Genomic DNA, 14268 nt, shown 5'->3' with positions numbered 1-14268 from the left:
TTGCAATGTTATCTGAACAAGTGAGGTGGATATTTTAATGAGAACGTGTGCTTTGCAAGAAATAAATTGTAACTATTTCTCTATGGATTTAAACATAGGCTTTGCTTTGTAAATTACAGGAATTGCCCAATGAGATCTTTTGTTGTCTTGGATTGTGTTGTAGTGACTAGTAGGTTTTTGACATGGGGTTTGAGGGCTTTTCTCTTTTCGGTAATTTATGTTGTTGTGGTAGAGCAAAAAGAGACTGGAACTCATTAATTTTGCACATGATAATACCTATATCCTTCAACAAGTAAAAATGAGTGAAACAGGCTCCAGAAACTCTCACCTCCAAAAATCTAAGGATAACAAAGACATGTTGAATCTGCAGTCTTATAAAAGCAATGCTGATTGATCCCTTCCCTCTTAGGAAGCTGAATTATATGTGACAAACCTACGTTTTGCTCTTTTCCTGTAATTTAACATACCTTGAGGTGGACATGTTTAATTTAGGTTGCCTTATGATAGCATGAATTCAAGTGGATGTGTGACTTCAGTAGAATTACATTTATTAACCAAGGTTACCCATGATGATGGTTTCTAGGCCAACAGCATGAAATGAGGGGTTTTTTTTTAAACCAAAAAAGATCATATTGTTGCTATTTCACAGAAAGCATTATTTATATAGTTAAATCTACCTTATCATCCACTTGCTACTCTTAATAGCTGCAGGCTGGTTCTCTTTTTCTCCACTATACTCTAATAGTTGCTTACTCTGTGCCTGTTCTGCCCCTCTTTCCTGCCCTTAATTAAACTTAATAGACCATGAAAATTGTGTTTTTATTAGGAATAAAAATTCATAGCTTTACAAAGAAATGTACCTGAAATAAAAAGAAATAAAGCATTAATATACTTAAAGAAAAATTAACCCTGTTACTAGTTTAGGAAGGAAACACATCAATTAATTGGCTAATTAATTAATTTAAAATGTAGTAGCATGTGCTTACCATGGATTTTGGTATCTGTGTCCTATTTTATCAATAGTGGCTTGACTTTGTTCTCCATGCTGCAAAAGAAAGAAAACTAATGTAACCTAATTCCAGGGCAAATTGATACCGACATGTCTAACAGTTTATACTCCTAGTCAAAAAGGGAGTCAGTCTGGGAAGTTAAATATCAGTGGTAAATACAATTAAAAGAACATAGCCTTTGATTCTTGAATGGAGTAAAAAAAGTACAAGAAGTAAAATAAATATGATCCTGTGTGCTTACTTTCCCCATCTGTAAAACGACAGATATTAGCAGCAGGAAGAGTATAGTGCATAGTCTCTAAGCTCCTTTCTGTTTTTATGATTCTCTCTCTAAATAAGCAGGTATTTTAAACCATTTTTCAGACTCAAACAGTCTAGCTCTTTTCACTTCACCTTATCTTCACAGAATTAGCAAGTGTGTTGGCAATAATGTAGGAAAGAGCTGGGTTATATACAGCCTGTGGTAAAGTGCAGATCTGAAAACTCCTTTCAGAAAGCGTAAGTTAGAATGTTGATAAAATACTTGTATCTTAGAACCAGTTCCCACACAAAAAAATAATCCAATAATCCCCACACTCTCTCATGAACATTGAAATGATCTGTTATCACTGAATAAATGACCTCTCTATATGGGCTACTTTACCCCAGTAACTAACCAATGGATGGCACATCTTATGAATAAGCATGGAGAACAGAGGTGACAAATTTTTATTGAAAAGCGTTTTGGTTTATAATCATTGCTGAGTTTTCCATACTAGGGTTGGGAAACCACGGTATGGATTATAAAAAGTATTTCACTTCAGTTCTGGAATGCATTTTTCACTTACGTTGATATGGGAGGCTACATTCATAACATCTCAAAAAGTAGCAAAATTATAATTCCAACGTCAGAGGAATTACTTAGTCCTTTTTCTTTTCTTCCCCTTTTCTTTTTTTTCCTTCAAGCTTACTTTAGGACATTCCTGATCAAGTCCTTCAGAGTTATTTGTGTTGACAAAGCAGATCTATTTATTTAAGTCATCTTCTCAGGGATGAAGACGAAATGTTGGTCCCTTCTAGCTCTTTAATATTCATGTATAAAATATATAAACAAAGGAAGGGACAAGAAAAACAAGGTTTAAAGATTTTTAAAAATATTTGTTTATTTTTGAGAGAGAAAGACAGAGTACAAGGTGGGGAGGGGCAGCGAGAGAGGGAGACACAGAATCGGAAGCAGGCTCCAGGCTCGGAGCTGTCAGCACAGAGCCTGACGCAGGGCTCGAACTCACGGACCTGAGCCAAAGTCGGGACTTAACCAACTGAGCCAGCCAGGTGCCCCAAGAAAAACAAGATTTAAATGCAAGGTCATCCCATTACTCCATAGAAAATATGAAAAGTGGCAATCTGTATACAGTGGTAAGATCATGGTATAACTTTGTTTCTCAGTTGATGCCTGACATGTGATGCCCTAAAAATTGACCTTATCAATTAACTTATAAATAACTTTATTATCAGCATTTTGACAAAATTTCCAGGAATTGGACAATCTTCTTTGATCTTTGTTCTCATTTTTAGTAATCAAAAATTGCATCATCTTAATCTAGACAGACTTTTATTAGAAACAGGCAATAGGGGCACCTGGCTGGCTCAGTTGGTAGAGCATGTGACTCTTGATCTCAGGGTTTTAAGTTTGAGCCCCACATTGGGTGTGGAGCTTACTCAAAATTAAAAGAAAGGAAGGAAGAAAGGGAGGGAGAAAGAAAGGAAGAAAGAGAGAAGCAACAGACTCTTTTGCCACCCTTTTCTCTTATAGCTATTAGTGTACATATAATGTCATAAAATATTCACCTAAAATAAATTGATGCTTCTCATCTTAATTTATTAATGAAATCCATCACAATTTATTTGGACAGTCATGCTGCATGTGGTGTTAAATCTAGTGAAATGCAGAATCAAAAAGATGGGGTTTTTTTTGTTTGTTTTACAGGTGAATTCATGAAAGACTGATTCAAAAACTAATTCAGCATCTCCATAGAAACAGGTAACAACTGATTAGTACAGTCTCTCTCTCTCTTTTTTTTACTTCTGTTCAACACATCTCTTGAGGTTTCTTTTTTTTCTATAATTTATTTTTTATAACTTACATCCAAATTAGTTAGCATATAGTGCAACAGTGATTTCAGGAGTAGATTCCTTAATGCCCCTTACCCATTTAGCCCATCCCCCTCCCACAACCCCTCCAGTAACCCTCTGTTTGTTCTCCATATTTAAGAGTCTCTTATGTTTTGTCCCCCTCCCTGTTTTTATATTAGTTTTGTTTCCCTTCCCTATGTTCATCTGTTTGTCTCTTAAAGTCTCATATGAGTGAAGTCATAGGATTTTTGTCTTTCTCTGACTGACTAATTTCGCTTAGCATAATACCCTCCAGTTCCATCCACGTAGTTGCAAATGGCAAGATTTCATTCTTTTTGATTGCTGAGTAATACTCCATTGTATGTATATACCACATCTTTATCCATTCATCCATCGACGGACATTTGGGCTCTTTCCATACTTTGGCTATTGTTGATAGTGCTGCTATAAACATGGGGGTGCATGTGTCCCTTTGAAACAGCACACCTGTATCTTGTGGATAAATGCCTAGTAGTGCAATTGCTGGGTCGTAGGGTAGTTCTATTTTTGTTCTTTGAGGAACCTCCATACTGTTTTTCAGAGTGGCTGCACCAGCTTGCATTCCCACCAACAATGTAAGACAGATCCTTTCTCCACATCCTCACCAACATCTGTTGTTGCCTGAGTTGTTAATGTTAGCCATTCTGACAGGTGTGAGGTGGTTTCTCATTGTGGTTTTGATTTGTATTTCCCTGATGATGAGTGATGTTGAGCATTTTTTCATGTGTCTGTTAGCCATCTGGATGTCTTCTTTGGAGAAGTGTCTATTCGTGTCTTTTGTCCATTTCTTCACTGGCTTATTTGTTTTTTTGGGTCTCGAGTTTAGTAAATCCCCTATAGATTTTGGTTACAAACGCTTTATCTGATATGTCATTTGCAAATATCTTCTCCCATTCTGTCAGTTGCCTTTTAGTTTTGCTGATTGTTTCCTTTGCTGTGCAGAAGATTTTTATTTTGATGAGGTCCCTATAGTTCATTTTTGCTTTTGTTTCCCTTGCCTCCAGAGACATGTTGAGTAAAAAGTTGCTGTGGCCGAGGTCAAAGAGGTTTTTGCCTGCTTTCTCCTCAAGGATTTTGATGGCTTCCTGTATTACATTGAGGTCTTTCATCCATTTTGAGTTTATTTTTGTGTATGGTGTAAGAAAGTGGTCCAGGTTCATTTTTCTGCATGTCACTGTCCAGTTTTCCCAGCACCATTTGCTGAAGTCTTTTTTTTTTTTAATGTTTATTTAAAAATGAGAATGAGTGGGGGAGGTGTAGAGAGAGAGGGAGAGAGAATCTCAAGCAGGCTCCACACTGTCAGCTGAAAGACTGTCTCGGGGCTCGATCTCACAAACTGTGAGATCATGACCTGAGCTGAAATCAAGAGTCAGATACTTGACCAACTGAGCCACCCAGGCACCCCAGTATAGTCTCTATCTTAAGGAAATTAGTTAATTTGAATGTTTTTTGTCCAGCAAAAATAATCATAACTCAAAAGTCGGTATTACCTATCAAGCAATCTTTAAATAAGCTGTATTAAATAAGACATTAATAAAAGGGAAATGCCTGCTAACTACATTCAGGTACTGTGAATTAGATACAATTTCTGAAATGAATTAAAAACTTAAATTTGAGTTAGTTAATTGCAGACATTTGGGGCCCATTCTAGTTAACAATTGGAATCACTGCTTAATACGTTCACTTTTAATCTCAAACCACCTCTAGTCTAGTCCTGACATACTTAAGAAATCTTTTTGGGACTGATCACTGAGGAATCCTCTTGGTTTTTTTGCTATACTTGAGTCAACATGCTTTTCTTAATATATCCAATTTTACTTACTTATTTATTCATTCATTCATTTATTTATTTACTTACTTACTTATTTATTACTATAAAGAACTATTTTCCATCTCTGTAACTATGAGGTCTTTCTTACCAGTATAATGAATACAATGGCAATGCATTTCAAGAATGCATAGACACTAGGGTTTCTCTTCTCTAGCTTCCTCCTTGGTAACATAGAGCTCTTAGTACCAAACATTTGAGTGGAAAATTCCCTAAGGCTACCCTTTCTTATGCTAATGTATTTTTTCTTCACTTGCCTCAATTTGCAAAATATTACTGTTAACCCCTTAGGTATCTTTCTTCCCACAGCCAGTGAGAAGCATTCTTATTGTTATAGCTGGATCACCAAATTGCATAATGTTGCCTATTCTAGACAGAAACTATTGAAGGGAGAAAGGGGGCATAAAGGCCTTTGTATGAATGGAGCATTTGAAGTATTCATTTTATATTCAGAGCATGAGTAGAAACAAAACAATTCCTTCTGGAAAATGTCAGTGTTTAAGGCATGGATTCTGTGATGCATTTTTTTTTATTAAAATGCAAAAAATGAACAATACAGAGACCTGTAATTCATTTTATGCTACATTATACATGGGCTTGAGTTCCAACATAAATTATATCCTAGTATCTCTTTTTTTTAACTGCAATGTTTTTAAATAATTTGAATTAAAACATCAACTTCCAGCAAATAGATTAAGCATTGGGTTTTGTGAGTTTATTGACTATGGCCCCAGCATCTCTGTTTTCTGTGGAGTACCCAAATAATGAGCAAGATATTCCATCATGGTTTTAATGTGCTTATAATAATATAATTCAAAAATCCATGTAGGCAAGAAAATATAGTATATATAAACATTAGTGATACTGGATCCCCTTTATTGAAACATTATCCTAGATATTATGAGAAGAGCTGTACACACATATTGAATCCATTTAACAATACTCTAAGGTATTACGATTATCATCATCATCATCATCAATCCCTGTGTTAGGCAGAATTGTAAGATGACCCCCCACTATTCTCATCCCTTGGTGTATACACCTTCTCTCAGATATTCCACCAAATACTAATATAACTACTGCTGTGAAGGGATCTCACAGCTGTAATTAAGACCCTAAATCAGTTGACTTGAAGAAAGGGAGATTATCCTCAGTGGACCTCACTTAATCAGGTCAGCCCTTAAAAGGGTCTGGGCTCCTCCTGGAAAAGGGGATTTGAAACATGAGAGGAATTTGATATGAGGGAGATTCTCTGTGGTGGTTTTAAAGATGGAGGGGGCCACATGATAAGGAATGTGGGCAGCTTCTAGATGCTGAGAACAGCCCATGGCTAATAGCCAGCAAAGAAGTGGGACCTCAATCCTACAGCCACAAGGAACTGAAATCTGCCACAACCACATGAACTTGGAAGAGACCCCCAGCCTCAGATGAGATCACAGCCATGGCAGATACCTTGATTTCAGCCTCCTGAGACCCAAGCAGAGAACCCAGCCATGCCTTCTGGGACTTCTGACCTACAGAACTATGAACAAATAAGTGGGTGCTGTTTTAAGCTGCTAAATCTATGCCCAATAGAGAGCTAATACAAGTCAGAGAAAGATAAAGATCATATGATTTCACTCATAGGTGGAATTGAAGAAACTCAACAGATGAACATAAGGGAAGGGAAGGAAAAATAAGATAAAAACAGAGAGGGAGGCAAACCATAAGAGACTCTTAAATCTAGAGATGAACTGAGGGTTGCTGGGAGGGTTTTGGGGGGGGGATGGGCTAAATGGGTGATGGGCATTGAGGACACTTGTTGGGACGAGCACTCAGTGTTATGTGTAAGTGATGAATTACTGCATTCTACTCCTGAGACTATTAAAAAACAGAATTTTTTAAAAAAAGAAAACTAATACAATTCCCATTTTATAGATGGATAAACCGAGACATTATAAAACATAGGCAGCATAGCATGCAAAGAGAGAAAAAGTGGAAGATGAAAAGTTCTTCAACTGGCTACTTTTGCTTGTAAGTTACATTCCATTTTTCATTAAGGCCACAAACATAGATTTGTCCTGAAAAGCATTATGAATGCTAGTTGCCCCATTTATTCTCAGAAAACAAATATCTGTTTTTCCCCCCATACTTCTCCAGGGCTATAAACATTCTCCTTATTCATTCTATATTCAAGGTACTCAAAGATTTTCTTTTAAAACAAAACTAGAACTTGTTCTGTTGGAAATTGTTAGGATTTGTGATGAGTAGCCATTCTGCTATCAGCCCTTTATCCAGAGTGGGTTGATGATTCCTACCAGGGTCTGAAATCTGAGCAGATTCACCTATTCGCACTACAGAAAAGCTACATGAGAGTTTCCCAAGTCTCTCTTTGTGCTTAGTGCACGGTTTCTGATATATAATCAAGTGCCTGTTTTGCAACAATTCTCACCCTTGGAGTTTTCTAATGTGTTGGCACTGTTGTTAATTCAAAGGCTAAAAAGTGTGCTTCTCCCAAGTTAATTGTCCAATTAGCTTTACAACACAGAATTGCACCAGGCTTGGCAGCTCAGGCCGTATGAACAGTAACAGTATAACTCAGTTTCGGCACAAAAAAAAAACAAACAAAGATGGCAAATAGTTTACAAATGACTATTGAATAAGCCAGGAGTAGAATAATTCTCAATCTAATGCACACTTAAAACTTCATTTCTTCCCTTCTGCAACCTAGTCTCTCGACAAAGACACTACAGAAGTGAGGCCATCTCAGCACCCATCCCCCATCACTTCCAGATGGGGAAGTGATCACCATCCTAAGCAGTAAAAGTGGTGTTGCTGTTGTCAGTACAAAGTTCAGTAAAACCCATCTCAGACCTCAAGTTGCTTAAAGCCATTTGGAATTGTGGCCGGATGGTGCAGTCCTGTTGCTGACAAGAGCCACGCTAAAACTTCAACAACACAGAGAAAACTTTCCTGTGAGTTCTCCCACAACTAAGGGGGCTCACGTGGATTCCTAACAGCACTTACTTTCGGTGCCATTTTCTTGGTGCCCAAAGACAGAGATGGGACCACATAAGAGGGATCCCCTATAGTTAATGAATCGTTGTCAGTTTGCTCAGCTAAGATTTCTTGATATCCTAGGTTCAGTCTCGGAAAAAGAAGAGATTACTCCAGATTGCTAGTCTTATTTGCTATGCATTCTATGCATTTTTGTCAATACCACCGAGGTACTCTGGGAATGTTGTACCTGAATGGTAGGGGGAACTATAATCCTAAATTGATAATAGTTAGATTAGACTAGAATTTCTCCCAAAGATCTTCAAAAGCCAGGATAAGTGCCAGATTTAGAAAACAGATGTCCTGGTATTTTAGCCACTTGTGCTGGGGGGGATTAGATGGCGCCCAAGTCTCAATTCGTTGATGATATAGTTAAAGGAGGCGGGCCTTCGAGTTAAACCACAGGTTTACTAGAACCCATTCTCATTTATACAGTCTTTTCTTAGCTTTGTATTTCTCTATCATCATCAAATGATATTTGTTGAAAACCAATGGCCTTTGCTTAATTGCTAACTTTAGGTAGTGTGATTTAAAAAAAAAAATATGTTTACCAGTAGACACATACTAGAGATGTTATGTCAGGCCCTACAAAGTTAGTAACCACCATGGGATATTTTAAGCCTTCTTTAATTAAGGAATAAGATCATCCCCTAGGCACTAAATTACAAAGTTCTTTTTCTTTCTTTTTTCACATTTCCACATCTTAACAAAAGATGTGAAAATTAAGATGTGTTTATTTCCCAGTTCACCAGTGGTATCTATAAAGTCACCTCAACAGGAGAGAGAAAGCCCTGTGCCTGGTTGGGGCACCAGGTCAGCAGGGTTGGGGTGTCCAGTAAGATATAGAGTGGCAGTGTCCCTAGCTACCAACACAGATACTTTCCATCCCATAAATGTTATTCCTCATGGAACTGCTTTGAACACAATACAGAATGCAAAGCAGTGATACATGCCTCCCTTATTGTTTTCATGGTCTGTTAGAGAAAGGGAACATTAAACATAAAATTTATTTTCCAGAAGTTCAGCTACAAGTAAGATTTTATAAGGAAACTAGTTCCTTCAGTTTATCTGAGGCATCCTATAAAGCCAAGTTTTGTAAAATGGGGAAAATATAACATCTATGTATAAGGAGGTTAATGGTGTTAATATATTATTTTCAAGAAAAGGGAGGGTTATTTGGCCTCCCTCGTCAATGTTCCTCCTCCCTCACAGATGGTCAGCATGTGGCACCCCCTCACAGAAGGCTTTCTGTGGTATCAGAAAATGCATGGCTTTATACAGCACCTAAGGATGAAAGGTGTTAATGTAATTATTTTTATATTAAACCACAAACTGTTAGGATGCAAATAACTCTAGGAAGTATAAAGTGAGAGCTAAACACACACGCCCATCTGGAGCAGCAATCCAAAGAGGTGCCTAATTTTAGAAAAGCTATTTCCTGTTTTCCCTTTATAACTTGGTTAATAAAGGGAGCTTTATTATCTTTTTAAAAATCTTCTGTATTGATAATAACATCTGGAGATTAGGAGTGTGAGATCCTAGGAATTCTAATGAGACTGTTTCGGATTTATCTAAATAAACCCAGAGGTAAATAAGAAATTTGATGTGAAAAACCCTCAGACATCCTGAAAGATGTAATTGGTGGTCTACATAGTGATCACCTCCGTACCGACAAGACTTTTTCCCAGGTGATTTCGAATATTTTCTAGGATACTGTTGCATGAAGGTGGACACTTTGGAAGAATGCATGGGGTTGGGCTAGCACAAGAAAGGAAGGGGACGTTCACTAGGACCTCATTCTCTTCTCTTTTTTTCCCCACAATGCTGAAGATTGTATTTGATGATATGTTTTGAAGCACTACAAAGTGCTTATTAAATAGAAATTCAAAATTAAAAAAAAAAAACCTAAAAAATATCAAGCTATTTCTCATTATATCAAATATGTGGGTGATATCTACTCATAATTCATTTTAATATTGTAAATGAAGTCTGTGGGGTGCATATGGAGCAGAATGGAAAGCTGGGAGAAAATTGAGAGAACCATGAAGAAAGAACTCACACTCTATAAGAGAAGGCAGTTGGGATTGCCGCCAGCCAGACCCTGTCTTACAGAACAGCGACAACACAGATGTGCCCTTCACATGCTGGCTTCAAGTCGAAGGTTCTGACTCCATTTTCTGTCATTTCATCTCAGGTGAAATACAGTACTCCTGCTAAGTAAGTCCTTGAATTCACAGCCTGGGTTGAAATCCCAGCTCTACCAATTCCTAGCTGTGCAGCCACGGACAAGGAAACTCACCTGTCAGTACCTCAGTTTTCAACTGTAAAATGGAAGTAATTACAGAAGCCTCCTCACACAGCAAATACTCCAGCTCTTCCCACGTTTACTTTCTCTAAATAAATTCACAAAGAGAAAATGTCTAATGAAGCCACCAATCTTGGATTGGTCTATTCGCAGCCAGCAAGAAACACAATGTCTCATCAAAAGTCTGTTCAAATATCCCTAAAACTGTCACAGAGAAGACTTCTATTTCATGACACTGGGATTTGTGGCAGTTAAAAATGAGGCAGAAGTCTCAAAGTCTTGAAGATTATACTTTTTATTATATTATACTATATCACATATAAATATATTGATGGGTTATTCTAGTTCTCTTTATTACTTCCTATAGACTTTCAAGTTGTTATGCTCCATGATACATTCGTTGTAATATATGTTATGATTAATTGGTTTAATATTGTCTTTGAGATCACACTCTTGAAGAGTTAGTCGTCAAGTCCAGTATAACATTATTTCTGTGAGAAAACCAAATGACTTAAATCCTTTGGTTATGAGGTCAGGGTGGGAGCAGAAAATGGCCATCAGAAAGCCAGCTGATACTATTGAGGTTTGGGTTAAAGAAAGACCAGGAGAGAGGAGACGTGCCCAGCTAAGAAGGAGTTAGAAATGCCCTTCAGTTTAGCACGGGGTTTGAAACCAAAAGAATTGTTTCAATCAATGATCTTCATATATTCTTGCAGAAATGACACATACATTTTGGCAGAGGCTAAATCCATTTTTTTAAAAAGAAGAAGAATGTACTGCTCTTCCATCTAAGATAATAGCGAAAGCAATGATCTTTGCTGGTTTATATACACATGCATTATGATGACATTGCATCGCATATAAAAGTGAGGAGGAAATACCTAAACATAAAAAAGATCCAGAAGAGAAACCCAATATTGTGATTTTTACTGACCTCTGTGATGTGGAGAAATTTTTCAGGTGTCACTCAGCCTGGAAGTTATTATCTTTCTACCCAAGCCAGATGATCTATAGAACCCTCCTAGTGCCCCACATAGGAGAGACCATTGCCAGGTAGGAAGCAGCTGCCCCAGGCATTTTGCCAAGAGTCTAGTGGAGGTGCCTGAGTTTCCTTAGCTGCCAGTCTTCTCTAAACCTGGAGCAGTGGATTAGGAAGAGCAGCTGTTCAGGCTATAAACACCCACTAGGTGAAGGTTTGTGTTTCAAACCAAAATTCTGATCAATCGCAGTGAGAGACACTGAGGAGTCGCTGAAGATGGACTGAAATAAAGTGCCATCTTGATTGGGGTTATTATGGACAAGGATGGTGGCGCGATGTAGAAGGGGTCCACTGAAGACAAGGAACCAGAGAAAGAACAGGAGGTGCCTTGAGATGTTGCCCTAAATTACATCAAACTAAGGAATTAACCAACCACCTGGTGAGGAGGAAGGTGGGTTAGTGGCAGGGACTCTCATATACTGTTTGTAATTAGGAGCTCATTTTTATGAATGGAGTGTATGTGTTTGTATCAGCTGACATGTCAATTCACACCAAGTCATATTGCCCAGAGGTAGCTGCCTGAAGCATTGGGTTGATGAGGAATCTAAGTCTGAGGCTAGACTCAAAAACGAATATAGCCATCTGCCTTGAATGTCGAGAGGCAGCCATGCCTGGGTGTGGAGGGGAGCATTAGCAGCCTTGATGACAAAGTCTAGGCCTTAACTGCTGGGTAAATTACATAGATTATGGTTATTTGCTAATTATTATTATAAGTTATGGTTATTTGCTAATATGTACAGTTGACCCTTGGACAACATGGGTTTGAAGAGCACAAGTCCACTTATATGTGGAATTTTTTTGGATAAATACATTACAGTTCTATAAACGTATTTTCCCTTCCTTATGATTTTCTTAATAACACTTTCTTTTTTTAGTTTTAGAATATAGTACATAATAAATATTCCAAATGTCATCATCATCATCAATTATTTTATATTATCCTTAAGGCTTCAGGTCAACAGGAGGCTGTTAGTAGTTAAGTTTTGGGGAATCAAAAAGTATACACAGATTTTCAACAGTATGGGAGGTGGTCAGAACTCCTAACTCCTTCATTGTTCAAGGGCCAACTGTAGTCATCCTCAGTGAATCTTGTTTTCATTATGAAGTTCTGTGTCCGGGGAATCCTCTAATATATGTTCAAGATTGTTATGAGACAGGTAAGCCTTTGAAAACAATTCCCGCCAACAAGCCAGAGCCAAGAAAGTGCACCAATGATAAGCAGCAGCTCTTACAGCTTATGCCAAAGAAGACCAGCTTCTGAGCGTGTCACAAGTTGGAGAAAATCTATGTATGGTTCAGCCTCAATCTCACAGGGGTTAAGAAGACAGTGCTAACCAAACAGAGCAGTGATTTAAAGCTGTGTGTGAAGTCTGAATGAAAGAAACAGAATAAATACCTTCCTGGAAGACTAGCTCGTGGCTGACATCTCTTTTGGATTCACAGCTTGCTTCAAAGTCCAAGGAATACATGAATACGCTTCATTTGAATAGACAAATGTGTTCTTAATTTAAAGATAAAGAAGGAAGGGAAGCTATCTACACACTCAAGACGGGCAGACAGATTGAGGGCCGTGTACGAGAGCAAGGTGTCACTGAAAGAGAGGCAGAAAGGCAACCAAAGTTATGGACTTCATTCCAACGAGCTACCTTGCTTGCTCTTCTCCCTGGTGGCCAGTTTTGATATTTAATCAAATGTTTGGTCTTCATCTTTCTTGCTTAAGTGAATAGGACACAGTTTAAGAACCTGAGCATTTGTTCTGTTTAAATGACACTGAGTAACATTAAATACAACAACCACAGTACTGAGAGCTGACGTTTGTCTGTCAACCACTTGCCAGGCATCATGGTGTATTCTTGTGTTCTCATTATGTAATCCTCACAACAAAACAAAAATACTATTAAATACATAGAGTACTTGATATGTACAAGGCACTGTTCCCAGCACTTTGAAAATATTAACTTGCTTAACGTTTACAACAGCCCAGTAAGGTAAATACTAAGATGCATAATGAAGACCTAGAAGAACAGAGGTTAAGGAACTTGCCCAAGGCCACTCACAGCTAGTAGGCAGCAGAACTACATCAGGATCAGGTGATCTTAAGACGTGGGCACTCCACCCACTGCCATGTGGAAGAGAAGGGAGCAGAGACACAAAGGTGAACTCGCTAGCTCAGGGTCACAGAGCTAAACCTAAGTCAGAGTCAGGATTTGAATCCGGGGTCCGTCTGACTTCAAAGACTGAGCTCCCAACCACTTTCCTGTACTGCCGTATGTTGGGACAGAAAAAGGTTTCTTTTGTTAGCTGGTACAATGTAATGCTGTACCATATTGCCTTAAGCATTTGAGAAATTCCAGTTATTTCACGACTGATACATGTTCAGTCTTCAGATAATGCAAAGGCCTGCCTGGGGAAAAAGTCTGAATTCTCAGATTTTTCTTCTAAAGCCACCTGGGTTCTCTCTTGTTTCAGAGGAGTATGGGCTTGTGCCTATATACACAACACCAAATGGAAATAAGACAAGATTTCTAAGCACCCTTTGGCTAATTACCCTGGCTTATTTGATACAAGGTCATTATCAACACAGTGCCTTTTAAAGATCTGGGACTCTCTAGGCTTGTGGATGATGTCCAGCACAGGCTTCTTTTAATACCACCCACTCATAATGCAGTGCTAGGATGGGAGAAGTCGGCGTGAATGTCGCGGCAGAAGTGTGAATCTGAATGCATTCCAAAGCCAAACACAAATGCTTTTGGATTACGCACAGCTTCCTTTTCTTCACGCCTTTCCTCTCATGTATTAAAGGAACTAAAAGAGAATGATAGCAAGTCCATTTATTCACACAGTTATTTTTCTGAAAAACTCAAATCCCATTATTTCTCAATGACAAATCAAGAACATG

At 38.1% G+C, this 14268-nt stretch overlaps 1 protein-coding gene across 5 annotated transcripts in view; it reads right to left on the bottom strand.

Moving 5' to 3' along the window:
* The window catches only part of SPMIP2 (sperm microtubule inner protein 2), a 99174-nt gene that overhangs the window by 44411 nt on the left and 40495 nt on the right, over nt 1–14268 (bottom strand). For all 5 annotated transcript variants that reach the window (XM_058721026.1, XM_058721025.1, XM_058721027.1 and 2 more), the window contains exon 3: nt 987–1045. In XM_058721026.1, the coding sequence (XP_058577009.1) occupies nt 987–1045 (59 nt within the window). The remainder of the gene's footprint in view (nt 1–986; nt 1046–14268) is intronic.

This window comes from Neofelis nebulosa, chromosome 3 (genome assembly GCF_028018385.1).
Source record: "Neofelis nebulosa isolate mNeoNeb1 chromosome 3, mNeoNeb1.pri, whole genome shotgun sequence".
Taxonomy (NCBI): domain Eukaryota; kingdom Metazoa; phylum Chordata; class Mammalia; order Carnivora; family Felidae; genus Neofelis; species Neofelis nebulosa.
Note: the sequence above shows the minus strand (reverse complement) of the source record. Positions and strands in the feature narration are given on the sequence as shown.